Raw genomic sequence first — 18,815 nt, 5'->3', positions numbered from 1 at the left:
TAAGCTCTGTAGTGAATCCTTACCTTTTTGCCTGTGAACAGTTTAGCAAGAAAGCATTAGTCCAAGCTGATGCTGAGGAGAATATTTCGGAATATTACAACCTCATAAGGAAGAATGGAGAGTGAGGCGAGATGGAGCAACAGAGCTTTATAAAGGAGTGGGGGTCTCCCCTATTGGCTGCCGCTCCTGTCTGTCTACCACAGACGTTGTGTGATAGGAGATCCTTGTGACTATGCTCAACGAAGGCGTACCCATACTGAGTGACCTCACTCATATTTGCATAGATCCGGGGTTATGTGAGAGTATTGCTGTCAGGCCTACTCTCATCTATTTATTTATTTATGTTTGTATTTGACCTTTTATTTAACTAGGCAAGTCGGTTAAGAACATTCTTATTTATTCTTTATTTAACTTTTTTATTTATTTAACCTTTTATTTAACTAGGCAAGTCAGTTAAGAACAAATTCTTATTTACAATGATGGCCTACCCCGGCCAAACCCGGAGACGCTGGGCCAATTGTGTGCCGACCTATGGGACTCCCAACCACGTCTGGTTGTGATACATCCTAGAGTGAGATGGGCTGTGCTCACAACATGTGGCAGTCAAAACATCTCAAAACAAGACCTGGTATCAAAATAAAAATATCAAACAAGCCAGTTACGATTCACTACATACCATAACACACAACCTTCTGCCCCTTTGAAGCGCACATCGTTTGTGACGTTGTCAGCTAACCCGTCTATGCCAGCAAATGCATTATAGTCAACACTGGGACTGTAGTTCCCTTAGATCAGACTGTTTTCACAGCTGACTCTGGTGGATGTGAAACGGCAGACGAGATACTTCAAACCCTGCGAGATGGCCCTCTGTTCGGCACCCACTGACTACACACATGCGCACATACTCAAACATTTTAGGGCCTTTATTTTCTGTTTCTCAAGCTATTTTGGTATTTTCTGTCACACACACCAGACTGTCTGGAGGAAAAGATCCAATAGCATAACTCTGGCTACTATGTTCCCAGCTAACAAACCTGCCAGGCCTCTTCACCTAGCTGTCTCTCTTCAGTTCTGTTCTCAGGCCCCACGTCTTTCTCTATGCTTCGAAAGAATCAGTGTTGTGTCCTTGAAAAGCTGGTTTCCTCTATGCTGCTACTGAGACAAATGTTTTCAGAGGCTTTTTTTTTTAAAGGATGGCATTGCCAAACTAAGTGTGTGGACTTACATCATAATGACTTGGCACTATTGAGCCCCAAACACTGTGAGGCTGTTTCAATAAAGTTTGTCATTTGGCTTTTGCAGTTGTTTAATGGCATGAGAGGAAATAGGTTTGGCAACAGGTCTTCCTTACTACACACACAACAGATGTGATGTAAATACAGCAACAATGAGCGTGAATAGGATAAAGGTGGTGAGGAGTGGTTTACTAACACACTTCTGCAACACTACTGAATTCACTTCTGCAACACTACTAAATTAATTTTGTTTGTACAAAACCCAAAAGTGTAGCCTCCCACACACCAGCATTATTCAAAGTTTGCATCCAAGCAATACATTGACTCTATGGCTCTGGGTTGCATTAAAGGGTTGATGATAATTCCATTCACCAGACCAGTTCCATTTCAAATAATAGTTCAGTCATTCAGTATGGGTACACCTTTGTTGGGTGTGGTCACAAGGAACTCTTATCACACAATGTATGTGGTAGACAGACAGAAGCAACAGCCAATAGGGGGGACCCTCGCTCCTTTATAAGGAGCTGTCGCTCCCACTCGCCTCACTTTTCGCTCTTCCTTAGAAGGTCGTTATATTCCTAATTACTCTCCTCAGCCCCGACTTGGTCTAATACTTTCCAGCTATAAACTGTTCACAGGCGAACCCATGAGGATTCACTGCTGTGGAGCTAGTCCTGGCGTTTGGTAGCTAGCGTTCACCCCGTAGGTTAATAGCCTCATTGCTTAGCCATAGCCCTGGTATGGCAAAACCTGGCCTATGCGTGTGCTGCCGACGCGTAGCTGTGTTGCTAGTAGTCCTGTCGGTAGCTAGCTAGCTTTCACCTCGTGGGTTAGCAGTCTAGCTATTGCAATCACACTGGGAAGAGGTAGCCCTCTAGGTTACAGAGAGCTGGTAGTCCCATCCACCAAACTACCAGGTGTGAAACAGGGAAGGGACTCAGGGGGTATGCTAATTTGGTATAGAGCAGACCTAACTCACTCCATTAAATTAATCAAAACAGGAGCTAGCTAGTCCTGGCATAGCAAGCTAGCGTTTGCCAGAGGTTTAGTAGTCTGGCTCATACTAGCACACTGCTAGCTGAAGAGAATGTGCGTTCTTCGTGAGCTAGCTTCGACTCTCATCTCTATCCTTTCTTCCTCCTCGGTGGGAATAAGCAGAACAAAATTGTAGTTAGGTGGGCTGTTAGCTGCACACGACTAGCTCTGCCCTAACTGGCCAGAGACTGAGAAGTAAATGTTCCTTTCGGGCAAAGGTGCTCAATCCTCTTGACGAGAAACCTAATTCCTAAGCTCTGTAGTGAATCCTTACCTTTTTGCCTGTGAACAGTTTAGCAAGAAAGCATTAGTCCAAGCTGATGCTGAGGAGAATATTTCGGAATATTACAACCTCATAAGGAAGAATGGAGAGTGAGGCGAGATGGAGCAACAGAGCTTTATAAAGGAGTGGGGGTCTCCCCTATTGGCTGCCGCTCCTGTCTGTCTACCACAGACGTTGTGTGATAGGAGATCCTTGTGACTATGCTCAACGAAGGCGTACCCATACTGAGTGACCTCACTCATATTTGCATAGATCCGGGGTTATGTGAGAGTATTGCTGTCAGGCCTACTCTCATCTATTTATTTATTTATGTTTGTATTTGACCTTTTATTTAACTAGGCAAGTCGGTTAAGAACATTCTTATTTATTCTTTATTTAACTTTTTTTATTTATTTAACCTTTTATTTAACTAGGCAAGTCAGTTAAGAACAAATTCTTATTTACAATGATGGCCTACCCCGGCCAAACCCGGAGACGCTGGGCCAATTGTGTGCCGACCTATGGGACTCCCAACCACGTCTGGTTGTGATACATCCTAGAGTGAGATGGGCTGTGCTCACAACATGTGGCACTTCATCGCCATGAATCCAAGCCTCTTAACTCCTGTTATGAATCTGTACTAGTTTGGCCTGTAACGACAGATAATAGGCCTATCTCACGTAGAGATATCACACATCTCTTGAGTGGATCTCTAATTAGTGCTGGTGCCATTTGCCATGTGAGGACAGGATATTTGCATACTTTGCATGCAAATCTTAAGTGTAGGCAAAATTTGATGGGGTTGCCAGTGGAGCAAAGAGAAACACCTCTTCCCTTTGAGGTTATACTGTTTTTTTTAAGCGGATGTGCTGTGAAGTGATTGTTGACACTGTACTAGTCTGACAGGTGTTTGTGGGCTGCAATGTGCCCCAGGCGGAACCACATGAACCGTGGGGTTAGAAAAGGGAGGTGTGGGGAGAAAGGAACAGAAGAAAGGGAGACCGAGAGAGACGATGCCAGCATGCTGTTGTCATGCCAGAACTAATCCACTCATCCGACAATTCACTGGCCCTTGCAGAGGAATGTCACCAAACCCATCAGAGACAGAGAGAGGGGGACAGAGGGAGAGGGAGTGGGAGAAAGAGAGAGGGACAGACAGTAGGGGAGAGAAGCAGAGAGAGAGACAGTGTGTGTGAGAGGGAGAACGAGAGAGAGCTGTCTACCCCCCAGATAATAGTCACTGCCTGCAACTCATACCTCTCTTGGCTGAAAGGTTATAGGACTAAGAGGAGGAGAGAGATTGATTGTTAGAGAAGCAGAAAGATTGAGAGATGCGTGCAGTGTACCCACCCACCTCCATCACTCGAGTCGCGTCATGTCATTGTTATGTACGTTCTCAAGCCTCTCCAATAGTGGTGCCCTAAAATCGTGGTGCCCAATCATTCTGGACTGAGGCTAATGACGGTTTAGTCTAAATTACATTATAGTGGCAGGAAATACGATTACATTGCTAAAGTAGTCAAATGTTTAGTAGGACACAACTTTGCCTTCATTATCATGTCGTCAAATGTCCTTTAGACAGATGGCAATGTTGTCATTAGCTAGCAAAATTCATAAAAAATAGCTAGGAATGCTAATGTTAGCAGCTAAAATTTGGTGTCCTCCCCTCAATTTTAGCTAACTAGCTATTGTTATATTGCATCTAAAGGCAATCTGGTGACATCAAAAGGTTTTACTACTAATTATTTGCCTCCATTTTAATGGAATTGTATTTCCAAGCCACTGTAAAAGCCACTAATTCACTTTTGATGAAATGTTCATCAGTGCTCATTGACGATGCATTGAGTAGAATGCTCAGTTGGGCAACAGTCCAAAACAAATGTTCAAAACAATATTGTGATGAAACATGCAACCCATGAATAGCCTTAGGGCCCATCCCTCCAAGAACTTAAGCATGGCTGCGGACTGAGGGACATAAGAGGAGAGAGACAGAGATGGATGGTATGAAAAGAGAGGAAGTGTGATGTGTGGGTCCACCCTACAGCCTTAGGGCCCATCACTTCAGGTCCCTAAGCATGGCCATGGCTGTCTGTAGATTATGGATGTCACTGGTGCCACATCATCCTTCAGAGAGGGATGGGAAATGGAGAAATGGGGACAGAGGTAGAACCCAGGGACCCATGATTAATCATTTACTACTGCATCACAAAAGTCCCAGTCTGTTTTGAGGCTTTGACATCTGAGGGGCTACAGGGTCATCAGTCAAATGAGCTGCTGCTTCCTGTAAACTAAACTTCCGTGAAATGGCACATGGCTGACAGTCATTTTACCGGCAAATTGACCACGTGAAAAAGCATCTCTCATGACGAGGAGGGAAAAAACAACATCCAGCAGACAACGACCACTTCCTCTTCTTGAATAAAACCAAAAAGCTATTTTCTCCATTGTACTAAATTATTAGTCTGTCTATTTTACTAGTAGTACAACAAATATCAACTATCGGAAATATAATGTGGAAATATAATTGACATGCTTATACAGTACATGTCATTATTACATGCTATAATCAAAGCAAGTGAAATCACATGAGCACTGATAATAAGTTCATGATTATCCTTTATCTACTGTATATCTGCTGTATTGTCTCATGATTTAGCCTGAGAAATCTGTGGCTCAATGCAAAACAGTGGTTCTAAATATACCTAGCTGGAGGCAGTATCTGTTTCCATTTGACAGTCATTCAGTCATACCACGCAGTTAACACACGTGTGAAACAGGACAAATATAAGCACCCCTTATTTGTCTATGTGTTCAACACTGTATAGATAGATTGTTGTTCTATTTTTATCTCATCCTTCTTCAATATGCTAGCTATTAAGGTTAACCTCAGTGTGACTGGGCTAGGTCCTGCAGACATGTTTAGAGAGGAGATGAGTTGGACTCTGGGTGTCACGTTCTGACCTTAGTTCTGTTATTTTATCTTTGTTTTAGTATGGTCAGGACGTGAGTTGGGTGGGCAGTCTGTTTGTTTTTCTATGTTGGTTTTTGAGTTCGGCCTAGTATGGTTCTCAATCAGAGGCAGCTGTCTATTGTTGTCCCTGATTGAGAATCATACTTAGGTAGACTAGCTTTCACTTTTGGTTTGTGGGTGTTTGTCTTCCGTGTCAGTGTTTGTCGCCACACGGGACTGTTTCGTTTCACGTTTATTGTTTTGTATTTCGTAGTGTTCAGTTTGTTTTAAAATAAACATTATGGACACTTACCACGCTGTGTTTTCGTCCTCCGATCCTTCTCGCTTCTCCTCCTTAGAAGAGGAGGACGAGATCCCTTACACTGGGATTTTTCCTATCACATTCCTGTCTCTTAAGTTAATGTGCTCAGTGAAATGCAATATCTTACTTGCTCAAATTGCCAAATTCTTATTCTCTGTGCAATATCCAGTTCACTACAGCAGAGCCAGCTTGTTTGCTCTGAGAGAGTGTCACAAACAAATGATCCAGATCCCTACATTGATTCAACCATGGGTTACATAACATTCCAATATCTATACTAGCATACCACTTTGAATGCATGCCCAATACAACAGATTGCTTCATAAGTGGTATGCTATAGATACTGGAACAGAGCACATGACAAGGCAAAGAGAGGCTAAATGTACAGCAGGATACCTGGTGTCTGTGTAAAGCAGACAGGATGTAGGTAGTCTACACTGTGAGACGCATACAGCAATGTGCTGCTGATATCAATATGTTTTCCATATGTCTTCCAACACATGGAGCCCAATGGCATTCTCACCCAGTCCTCGATCGATAGAAGTCTGCTGGAATGACGTCTCGTTATCTGTTGGTATCCTGCTTTAGGCAATATCATGGAAATGATAGATTATTCCTGTCACAGGCCCTACCTAATATAATGTTCAGTCGGAAGAACTTTACGACCGCATGTTTTTGTTGTCTTTCTGTTACTCCTTACGTTATTTTATTCATGAATGAATATGCAGCATTAGTGCCAGAATGCTTGATAGAAGGCCACTGTTCCTTTAAGGGCACTCGGTCACGACTATTAGGGAACAGAAAATAAGACCCTTGTATAACCCCCACAGATGTTAACACTGTCTTTTTGGTCTCTGCATGTCCCCCTATCCAGGTACAAGGAGCTGGTGACAGGCACGAGGGCCAGAAGAATCATTGCTATTTTATGGATCCTGTCCTTTGTCATCGGCCTCATCCCTTTCCTGGGTTGGAACCTGAAGGTTTCTTCCTGCCGTCAGAATGTCTCCAGCAGCCTGACAAATGGCAGCTCTGTGGGGGAAACCAGTACCACTATTGCCCCTCTGGTGGACGATCTGAGCAGCATCAAGCTCACCTGCCAGTTTGAGAATGTGGTGGACATGCACTACATGGTCTATTTCAACTTCTTTGGCTGCGTCCTGCCTCCTCTGCTTATCATGCTGGGCATCTATGTGAAGATCTTCACTGTGGCCCGCAAACAGATGCACCAAATTGAGCTCAAGTGCTCGGTGAGCAGCAATAGGGGCAGCCACCATCACGGGCTGCTTCAGCGCGAGATCCGTGCGGCCAAGTCTCTGTCCATCATTGTGGGGCTGTTTGCCCTCTGCTGGCTGCCCGTGCACATCCTCAACTGCCTGACCCTGTTCTACAAGGACCTGTACAAGCCGGCCCCAGTCATGTACATAGCCATCATGCTGTCGCACGCCAACTCCGCTGTCAATCCCATTATCTATGCCTACCGCATCCAGGACTTCAGGAACACCTTCCGCAAGATCCTGACGCGTCAAGTCCTGTGTCAGAGGGAGGAGCTCTACCTCCACTCCTCCAATGGAAGCAGGCGGAACAGAGACCAGATCCACATGACCATTGACCCATTACTCTGAGGGGTGGGTTGCAGGGGGCATGAGTCTTTACTGTAAGGGCAAGCAACAGGGGCATGAGGCTACTAGTCCTGCCTACATGTCCTGCCGACCATTGACCCTTTACTTCATAGGTGGGGCCACAGGTCAGCCGTGTAGCTCAAAACACTACCTGTGTTCATGTTTTTGTTGTATTTAATTTTTGAATGGCATTTTAAGTGAGATTAGAAATGTTTACAGAACAAAGCATGGTGGTATAATGATATACAGTGCCTTGCAAAAGTATTCATCCCCTTTTGTGTTTTTCCATTTTGTTGCATTACACAACCTGTAATTTAAATTGATTTTTATTTGGATTTCATGTAATGAAAAGTCATGCATGCATATGTATTCACCCCTTTGCTATGAAGCCCCTAAATAAGATCTGGTGCAATCAATTGTCGTCAGAAGTCACATAATTAGATTGCACACAGGTGGACTTTATTTAACTAAGTGCCACATGATCTCTCACATGATCTCAGTATACAGTATACACCTGTTTTGAAAGGCCCCAGAGTCTGCAATACCACTAAGCAAGGGGCACCACCAAGCAAGCGGCACCATGAAGACCAAGGAGCTCTCCAAACAGGTCAGGGACAAAGTTGTGGAGAAGTACAGATCAGGGTTGGGTTATAAAAAAATATCAGAAACTTTGAACATCCCACGGAGCACCATTAAATCCATTATTAAAAAATGGAAAGAATATGGCACCATAACAAACCTGCCAAGAGAGGGCCGCCCATCAAAACTCATGGACCAGGCAAGGAGGGCATTAATCAGAGAGGCAACAAAGAGACCAAAGATAACCCTGAAGGAGCTGCGAAGCTCCACAGCGGAGATTGGAGTATCTGTCCATAGGACCACTTTAAGCCGTACACTCCACAGAGCTGGGCTTTACGGAAGAGTGGCCAGAAAAAAAGGCATTGCTTGAAGAAAAAAATAAGCAAACACGTTTGGTGTTCGCCAAAAGGCATGTGGGAGACTCTCCAAACATATGGAAGAAGGTACTCTGGTCAGATGAGACTAAAATTGAGCTTTTTGGCCATCAAGGAAAACACTATGTCTGGCGCAAACCCAACACCTCTCATCACCCTGAGAACACCATCCCCACAGTGAAGCATGGTGGTGGAAACATCATGCTGTGGGGATGTTTTTCATCGACAGGGACTGGGAAACTGGTCAGAATTGAAGGAATGATGGATGGCGCTAAATACAGGGAAATTCTCGAGGGAAACCTGTTTCAGTCTTCCAGAGATTTGAGACTGGGACGGAGGTTCACCTTCCAGCAGGACAATGACCCTAAGCATACTGCTAAAGCAACACTTGAGTGGTTTAAGAGGAAACATTTAAATGTATTGGAATGGCCTAGTCAAAGCCCAGACCTCAGTCCAATTGAGAATCTGTGGTATGACTTAAAGATTGCTGTACACCAGCGGAACCCATCCAACTTGAAGTAGCTGGAGCAGTTTTGCCTTGAAGAATGCCAAGATTATAGAGACATACCCCAAGAGATTTGCAGCTGTAATTGCTGCAAAAGGTGTCTCTAAAAAGTATTGACTTTGGGGGGGTGAACAGTTATGCACGCTCAAGTTTTCCGTTCTTTTGTCTTATTTCTTGTTTTTTTCACAAAACATATTTTGCATCTTCAAAGTGGTAGGCATGTTGTGTAAATCAAATGATACAAACCCCCCAAAAATCCATTTTAATTCCAGGTTGTAAGGCAACAAAATAGGAAAAATGCCAAGGGGGTGACTACTTTAGCAAGCCACTGTATGAAGCTGAATAGATTAATCTGTCAAATATGCCTTGAATGTGGAGCGTTATTTATGAGTTAAGATGAGTATTAGGCCAGGTGATAAAAAGCTAGCCTGGTCCCACATCTGTTTGTGCCGTCTTACTAACTCCTATGGTCATTGTCATGGCCATAGGAGTTAGCAAGACCACACAAACATCTGGGACCAGGCTAGTGAAAATCGGAGTCTTATTTACTTTAAAGCTGGAATCTGGAATTGGTAAAACTGCCACGTCGGTTTGCGATGTTAAAATAACAGTTACTTCAAACAACAAATATGTTTTCCCCCTCTGACATCATTGCACGCACGATAGAACAGCAGAGTATGTATGCCTACTGCAATTGTTTTTACTACGATGCTGGATGCTCCTCTCCTCCGTTTCATCAACAAAACAAAAACAATAACACATGCTCTGGGGCGAACAGTGGCACTGTTCTACCTAATGCGGATTCCAGCTTTAACTGTTGAAGGATTTTTATTTCCTTTTGTTGAAGCTAACTGGATTTTCAGGACTGTGAAATGAATCCACTGATGAATCCATTACTATGAGAACACCTAATTTACCATTCCTTCACATTGACCATATCATAACTTAAAACACACATTTTTCTAAGCCTTAACTTTCCAAACATAATATGCATCAAGTGTTCAATGTTTACCGTTTGGTATTTGATTAGTCATGTAGCTCAAATTTGAGAAACCTGGCTGAGGTGTGTATTGTATTGTTCGTCATGGGCTATATCGGACTTCTTCATTACTGGTGTTGCATAAAAACATATATAGGAAACTCTGCCCAGTGGAACCAGTTTTGACTCAACAGCAACATCTCAAGTGAGAGGACACACACAGCACAGCTCGGATTGGGAAAGTATTCTTACACATAATATAAACTTGTGGTGTTATTGTGCTCTGCTTGAATCTTGAAAATGTCATGGCTTCTATAGTTCATGGAGAAAGCTCAGGAATATACAGTATGTGGTGGGCAGACTGAGTAATGAGTAATCTAAAATTCAGAAACAGGATATTTAGAGATTCGCAAGAAAATCATGTCAACCTTACAAATGCCTCATTATTTGAAATTCTTGATGACTTAGTTATGTAATCTCCCTTTAAAATGATAGATTTACATTGTTATTCTTAACAAAATGCTGACATATTTTTTGGGGCTCTTGTTCAACATAGCCTAAATCATATCAGAAAACAAATATGTGTTACTTATTGTTATACAGTTGAAGTCAGAAGTTTACATATACCTTAGCCAAATACATTTTAACTCAGTTTTTCACAATTCCTGACATTTAATCCTAGTAAAAATAACCAGTTTTAGGTCAGTTAGGATCACCACTTTATTTTAAGAATGTGAAATGTCAGAATGATTTATTTCTGCATTTATTTATTTCATCACATTCCCAGTGGGTCAGAAGTTTACATAAACAATTTAAAGGCAATGCTACCAAATTGAGTGTAACTTGGGTCAAATGTTTCGGGTAGCCTTCCACAAGCTTCCCATAATAAATTGGTTGAATTTTGGCCAATTGAGCTGGTGTAACTGAGTCAGGTTTGTAGGCCTCCTTGCTCACACACCCTTTTTCAGTTCTGCCCACACATTTTCTATAGGATTGAGGTCAGGGCTTTGTGATGGCCACTCCAATACCTTGACTTTGTTGTCCTTAAGCCATTTTGCCACAACTTTGGAAGTATGCTTGGGGTCATTGTCCATTTGGAAGACCCATTTGCGCCCAAGCTTTAACTTCCTGATGTCTTGAAATGTTGCTTTAATATATCCACATAATTTTCCTGCCTCGTGCCATCTATTTTGTGAAGTGCACCATTCCCTCCTGCAGCAAAGCACCCCCACAACATGATGCTGCCACCCCCTTGCAAGCCTCCCCATTTTCCTCCAAACATAACGAAGGTCATTATGGCTAACCAGTTCTATTTTTGTTTCATCAGACCAGAGGACATTTCTCCAAAAAGTACAATCTTTGTGCAGTTGCAAACCGTAGTCTGGCTTTTTTATGGCGGTTTTGGAGCAGTGGCTTCTTCCTTGCTGAGCGGCCTTTCAGGTTATATCGATATAGGACTCATTTTACTGTGGATATAGATACTTTTGTACCTGTTTCCTCCAGCATCTTCACAAGGTCCTTTTCTGTTGTTCTGGGATTGATTCGCACTTTTTGCACCAAAGTACGTTAATCTCTAGGAGACAGAACGCGTCTCCTTCCTGAGCGGTATGACGGCTGCGTGGTCCCATGCTGTTTATACTTGCGCACTATTGTTTGTACAGATGAATGTGGTAGCTTCAGGCATTTGGAAATTGCTCCCAAGGATGAACCAGATTTGCAGAGGTCAATTTTTTTTTTTGAGGTCTTGTTGATTTTCCCATATCTAGCAGAGGCACTGAGTTTGAAGGTAGGCCATGAAATACACCCACAGGTACACCTCCAATTGACTCAGGCTAATTGACATGATTTATCAGAAGCTTCTAAAGCCATGACATCATTTTCTGGAATTTTCCAAGCTATTTAAAGGCACATTCAACTTAGTGTATGTAAACTTCTGACCCACTGGTATTGTGATACGCGAAATAATCTGTCTGTAAACAATTGTTGGAAAATGTACTTGTGTCATGCACAAAGATGTCCTAACCGACTTGCCAAAACTATTGTTTGTTAACAAGAAATTTGTGGAGTGGTTGAAAAACGAGTTTTAATGACTCCAACGTACGTGTATGTAAACTTCCAACTTCAACTGTATATTACACATCTGAATGTCACCCTCTTCCCTTGGCATCCCTAGATAAATACAACCCTCACATGGACTAACACACACACACACACCTCACATGGACACAGCTGTGATCGTTTGCCCACATGGCAAATTCCTGCATCCTGGAACAAACCAGGCAGCTTTTAATACTCAATATTGTCAAACTGTCGGATCAACCACTTCCACGGTGTACGGTCTGCCCTTGTCCTAGCATAGCAGCTAAGAGCCATGTGGCTCCATCCCCCTCACTCAGTAAGAACTCCTAAATACATCACTTCACTACACCAAGCCAAATCAGTCAATGCAATGCTGAGGAGATCCCTCTTTGTTGAATGAAACAAGTTTCCAGGGTTGGGGTTGCTCTGTAATTCCAATTCTTGAATTTGAATTGGCCACACCTGACAGGAAGCAGCAATTGAATTGAATTTGCATTAAAGAAAGTTTAATTAAATTAAATGTTTTTATTTTGAATTGCTTTGGATTATATTCCACTTCCTTCAATTAAAATGAAATTAAAATCCTGCTTCTTTTGGGGTGTGGCCTATTCAAATTAAATTCAGAAATGTTGAATTGACACAAACCCTGCAGGGAACGCTAGGCCTAACGAGATTGTAGGGTTGACAAGTGCTTGTTCTGTGAAAGACAAAAATATGCTTAATTGTTGTAATTATATTTTTGTACCAGTGAGTCTGACACAGTGTTGTTAAATAGACGGTGCATCGTTCTCGGTTTGAAGATGTCTCTCCCTGTACTTGACCACCAACTGATGAGCTTGCCTTTGTTGTGTTGGTTGGCATTGTGGACAATGGCCTCTTTTCTAAGAAGCTGTGACAGTCTATTTTCCTTTCAACTGGCTGAAATTAGATGTGGTTTTCTATCAAAAACAGGAAACCAGACCTCCACAAAATAAATCCAGTTTAACGAGACCCAGTTTGGATGTGACGGCACACAATCTGTGCTAAAATTAAGGTGGTTTTCCTCTGCTATGAGAAGGGCCTCCTTGCTGTGATATTAAACTGTGTTGTGTACTGTTTTTGTGTTCACAAAGTTAGATTGAACGGGATCTTAAGCACTTACAAATTTGTACAAACATACTGTACGAATTGGAATTCGTAACTTATCATATAAACGTCAGGAGAGGAAAACAAATTGCAGGATGTAACATATTGTGAAAATGTCATTGCGAGTTTTCGATAGTGAGCACTACTTTCAAAACTACTTCCTGAAATGATACAAAACCTCTGTAGTATCACTTTAACTTCTAAAAGGAATTTAAGACAAGTGTTGTCTTAGCACAGGGTCCAACAAATACAGTATTTCCATTGTGTTTAATTTCTTAGTTTTTCCATTTCTTCACCATACACATCAACCATCACCTCTACAACTTCAAGGGCTAAACTATAGGAGTGTGCCAAACTTCAAGTACATTCCATTGGGGACTGCACTGTACTGGTATTACTATTATGTGTTCATTCAAATGTGACCTTAGCATCAAGATAAGGGTTCAATTCCATTACAATTCAGTAAACTCAAATTCCAATTCCCCAAATGCTTCTTACTGAGAAAAATGTGGAATTGGCGTTTGTTTACTTCCGGAGTTGATTGAATTGAAATGGAATTGCCCCAACCCTGCAACATACAGTGGGTTGTAAAAGCCTTCAACAAGCCTGACTTGTGAATGAAGCCTTCCTACAATTTAAGAAGAAAACCATACAAGAACAAGCTGATGTAGTTTTCCAACCTGTGCGTTTGCAAATGTGTTACAGTATTGATGTCGCTAACCTAACCAGTAGCCTAAACAGTCAACTGTGGTTCAAATCAAAGTGTATTGGTTGTGTACACAGTTTTGCTGGTGTTATAGTAGGTGCAGCGAAATGCCTATGTTAGTAGCTCCAACAGTGCAGTAGAATGTCTGAACATCAATGATGTTCAATTATTATTTCACCTAACTGACAACTAAACCAATACTGCTATTTAACATGAGAAAAATCTGTATGGTGAATTATTTTGTCAATAAAAGCTATGTATGACTTGCCTGGTTAAATAAAAAATACAAATAAAATGTTCATATTGTTACAAGTCAGACTCATATTCTTACAAGAGTTTACACAACCTACATATAACAACCATTTTCATATAAAAGGAGTCTTAAAATACAGTCAATGAACAGATGCATATTCTCTGGCAACAGATTAAGAACACGAACACTCACAAAAAACAGCAACATCTGTTGTCTTTTGATTTTCCGAAAGCTGAGAACCACACCAGAGTTCTAGAAGAACAGCACAATGACCTAAAAGCCATAAAAGTAATCTTCACACATGCAGACAGACTGGAGGAGACTATACAGCAGCAGTAGGCTTTGCCTTTTAAACATCTTTCCTCAGGATGTGCTGCAGTAGCTTTGGTCTCAGATGGTGCTGTGTGGCTTTGAGTCTGGATCAGTGACCTGTTGGGTTTTGCTCTACGTGTCTGTGCTTTGGGTCTGTAGCTGCGGTCTGGTCTTCTACATGTAGGTCTGGATGAGTGACCTGGGGGTCTGGTGCTCTACGTGTCAGTTCTTGCTGCTCTCCCAGAAAGGATGCTGGACATCTGCTGGTCAGACAGGGCCTCCTGCTGGGACAGCCCCATGGCCTGACTGAGGTAGGCGGCCAGGATGTGCTTGCACTGCAACAGGAGGAGGAATGTTAGGGAAGTGATAGTACAATACGTGCGTGTGTGAGAGAGAAAGAGAATAAACCCTGATGAAGGCAGCTTAGTAAATCTATTGCATTGGAGCCGTGAGAGTATGCAGCTTTTCTTTTCTGTGTGTCACTCAGACAGAATTGAAGTTCAGGCAAGTTTTCAGAAATGCTTAAAAATTATGATTAATATACAGGTAACTGCCAAAATACTTTCTATTCCATTCACTTCAGTAAATGGGATAGAAAGTACATTGAAAGTAGGTTCTTCCACACAGGTGTGGTTCCTGAGTTAATTAAGCAATAACATCCCATCATGCTTAGGTTCATGTATAAAATGCCCAGTTGCCCATTATTTTGGCTAACCATGGCTAGAAGAAAATATCTCAGAGACTTTGAAAGTGGGGTCTCAAAGGAGCATAGGGGGGTTTAAAAGGTGTGTGTGTCAGTCTCAAGTCACCAGAGATCAACCCAATTGAACACTTGTGGGAGATTCTGGAGCGGGCCTGAGACAGTGTTTCCACCACCAACGAAACAGAATGGTGTCCCATTCCTCCAATAGAGTTCCAGACATTTGTAGAATCTGTGCCAAGGCACATTGAAGCTGTTCTGGCAGCTCATGGTGGGCCAATGCCCTGTTAAGTCACTACGTTGGCGATTCCTTTATTTTGGCAGTTACCTGTATGTATGACTTAAAAACATTTATTTTTTTTAAATTATTTTTATTTTTTAAACTTATGGTTATTACATTTATAAAAAAATGAATAACACTTCTACAATGTCAGAATTTGTCATACCAATGTAATAAAGGCAGGCAGAATGTATTATATTCCCAAAAATCATTGGGCAGAAATAAGCTCAGGGAGACTTCTCAGAGTAACAGTACAGTACAGTGGTGTCTCTCCTGCTGGGCTGTGGACCTAGAGCAGGGAGGCAGGGCTGTCATGGTTTGTAGACTGTCCAGGCAATAGGCTCCATGTGAAACCCCCAGTGGAGACTGTGGCACTTCCCCTGGTCTGACCTAACTGACCCATGACGGGGTCGCAATGACGATGACAGGGTCTGCAATGCCCTTAAAACAACACAGACAGCTCTGGATGTATGTGGGAGAGAGGGGGAGTAGTGTTGTCAACCTCACTGTGAAGTATGGATAGATTCTGTATTCAGGGAAATATTCAGAGGCAGCTGAGCATTTATGGGTCTTCAGGGACTTTTTGGCTTTGTGCTCCCGAGAGTCATACAGGACGAACATGTTTAAACACTAGTGCCAGGGTCTTGCTAATAATGAACTGTTATACAGATCAACATGTGACTGCCTTCTGGGGGGGGAAACCCTGAATGGTGGAATTCCACATCTTGTCTTGCTCAGTTATGCATGTTTTGTCTGATGTCTTTGTAGTTTATGGCTGTGTGCTCTATTAATGATTGAAACAGGGATTATGTCTGTGTGTTCACCAGTAGACTCTCGTTCCTCCTGAGCACAGTGTAGGCGAAGGCTGGGCAGGAGCAGTAGTGACAGGAGGTGTAGCAGGTGTACAGCAGCCCTGACCCTCCAATCACCTTCAACAAAACAAACATGGACAGTCAAAAACAACAGGTAAAAAGTCAAAGGAAGAGCTGGCCAAAACCACAGTTGTTCTGGAGAGTGGATTAATAGGTGAAAAAATGGTCACGGAAAGACTCTCTAAAACAGATCACAGTGTTGTAGGAGAAGAGCGAGAATGTCTTGTCTCTAGCAAGCACTTAAACAAACCTATCAAACAATGATGTGAATTCTGTTTGTACTGACACTGCATTCGCCTGCCACAGCTTGAGTCAATTCCACACATGTTCACAACAGCTGAGGAGCACTGTAGACAGTAGAGCAGGGTGAGGAATGAGGTGAAACAAGTTCCTGACTTCATCTCAACCATCCCTGAGCTCCTCCAACACGTCCTGACACATCCCACTAACCCTGGGGCCTGTTCAGGAGGATGTTACGTTACAGAACATTAAGATAGAAATGTATGGTGTAGAACAGATATGATTGTCTGTCAGATATATGGAATTGTGTCAGTTGTATTCATTCTATTTTTAGAATATAATTCTATTTCATTCTATTCTATTTCTATCCTCAACGTTCACAATATCACAGAATAAACCCCTGGCATCTGGAAAAGGGATTGTGTCGTCTATGGCCCCATGCAAACATTTATAAAATGTATAGTTCCCTTTCTTCCTTGCATATTTCACTGATCTGACAGAACTAGGATGGAGAAAGGTTGTCTTCACCTATCTAATAATTTCAGATCAGCATTCCAACTTAAGGAAGGAAGGAGAGGAAGTATGCATATTTAATGAATCCAAATGTTAAACATGTATTGGGTTTGAAAGTGGAAGACAATAATTCCATGGAGCTAGACAACTGGCCCCAAATATTGAATATAGGCTACTCTAACACCGTAGCTGTAAAGTCTGGCACTCAAGATAGGGGTAGACATACTTTGTGCCAGACTCTCAGCTTCAGCCCCATTCTGAAGATGACGCATAAGGGCATTAATTCAGAGGATTACTCAGCCTTGTCACCAGAACTAATGACTCTCAACATGACAAAAACAGGCTCCATTATTCCCCAGCCCAGACAGATTCACAGCTATGTAGTCCCTCTAAATTACCTTCTCAGTGATCTACAAAATAAAACACCTCATTTGTAGAAAAGTGACGCTTCATTATAAATGAGTAACTCTTCAGGGAATATTACATTGAGTCGATTTTAAAAAAGTGACAAAAGCAGAGTTGTGAGACTGTGAGCCACCCAGCTGAGGGTACCGGAGGGAGACTGTAACCTAGGGTGTGTACTCGTTCACTCCCCCTCAAGGATTTAAGAACATTAAATTGGCATAAGAATACCAAAATGGTAGACACTATCTGCACACCAACTCAATGATTTTTTAAATACACTAGTTGAGGGTGAGTGAACAAGCGCACACTTCAGGGAGAGGGGAGGAACGGAAAATTGGCTCAACATATGGCGGATTGGCCATAGAAATATAATCTATTGTATTTCTATGGGACCGGCCTAGGTCAATCGGTGATGCTGAAGCCTCTAAAGCATTAGTCATTGAAAACCAGCTCACATTTGGGTCTTTTTGTCCTCTGCTTGCATTTCAGAATGTGTCTCCACTTCTGAGCTCTGGCCACAAAGCAAACTTGGTAGGCCAAACACAAAACCACACTTAAGCGCTCCCTGATATTCTCCTTCCACTGTTTGGAACCTGTCTAAGCTATCCTAGCAGGGGATTCCACAGTCAGCTAGAAGCGTTACATACTCTTCAATCTCAGTAAATGAAACATGACATTCAGCTCCAGCGTGGACTGGAGTTGGCTTCTCCATTTTTATGGTAGGAATGCCAGGTTCACACAGGACTACATAGAGGCAAGCCATCATGTGCCAGAGAGCTCTAAAGTTTGGAGGGATGGCTCTGTCATCAGTTCGTCACTGCCAGATCCAGTTTCAGTTGCAGCCCGTCAGGGAAGACTATAGAGGACTGCCATGGTTTGTGGGAAGTCACGACAGGCACAGGACTGATGATGCATCTTACTCAAGGCTTCAGACTGCATCGTAACTAGGGTTGCACATTTTGGGGATTATTCAGAGGTGGAAACTTTCCGTGGAAATTAACGGGAATATATGGGAATTAACAGAAATATATGCAAATTAATATTAATATCATTTAAAAGTAGATCTTTGCATTGGATATATTTACCATATCATATGGAGACAGAAACATAAACATTTGACCTTATCATAAGTAGACAATTGCAAATTATTAAATCCTTCAAATATATTTATATCGCACGGTGTTTCGACACAACGGGTTGAACTTTAATTAAATGAGTTGACTCTTCACATGGGATGATTTCACTGAACAACAGAAAGGGAATATTGAATGATCCTTCTCATCTCTCAAAAACGTTTAACATACATCTGCAAAATGATTGTCTAGAAACTAAAGCTTTGGTTGTCTTCCTCTCAGGCTTCCATGTCTTCTCCCTGGACCTCCTCAATGTCCACCTCTTGAACATCAGACTCATCCCTTTCCAACCTTGTTGAGGATGGCTTGTTGTCAGGCCACCAATTTTTCAACCCTT

At 42.3% G+C, this 18,815-nt stretch overlaps 2 protein-coding genes across 2 annotated transcripts in view; one reads left to right on the top strand and one right to left on the bottom strand.

The window, feature by feature from the left end:
* The window catches only part of LOC115105532 (adenosine receptor A2b), a 29,255-nt gene extending 15,173 nt beyond the window's left edge, over positions 1–14,082 (top strand). Inside the window, exon 3 of the mRNA XM_029627689.2 lies at positions 6,679–14,082. Coding sequence (XP_029483549.1) covers positions 6,679–7,426 — 748 coding nt within the window. The 3' untranslated portion in view covers positions 7,427–14,082. The remainder of the gene's footprint in view (positions 1–6,678) is intronic.
* Positions 13,313–18,815, bottom strand: part of zswim7 (zinc finger, SWIM-type containing 7) — a 25,275-nt gene continuing 19,772 nt past the window's right edge. Inside the window, exons 4-5 of the mRNA XM_029627688.2 lie at positions 16,140–16,244; positions 13,313–14,670 (exon numbers count right to left, since the gene is read on the bottom strand). Coding sequence (XP_029483548.1) covers positions 14,551–14,670; positions 16,140–16,244 — 225 coding nt within the window. The 3' untranslated portion in view covers positions 13,313–14,550. The remainder of the gene's footprint in view (positions 14,671–16,139; positions 16,245–18,815) is intronic.

Source organism: Oncorhynchus nerka, linkage group LG22 (genome assembly GCF_034236695.1).
Source record: "Oncorhynchus nerka isolate Pitt River linkage group LG22, Oner_Uvic_2.0, whole genome shotgun sequence".
Classification (NCBI taxonomy): domain Eukaryota; kingdom Metazoa; phylum Chordata; class Actinopteri; order Salmoniformes; family Salmonidae; genus Oncorhynchus; species Oncorhynchus nerka.
Note: the sequence above shows the minus strand (reverse complement) of the source record. Positions and strands in the feature narration are given on the sequence as shown.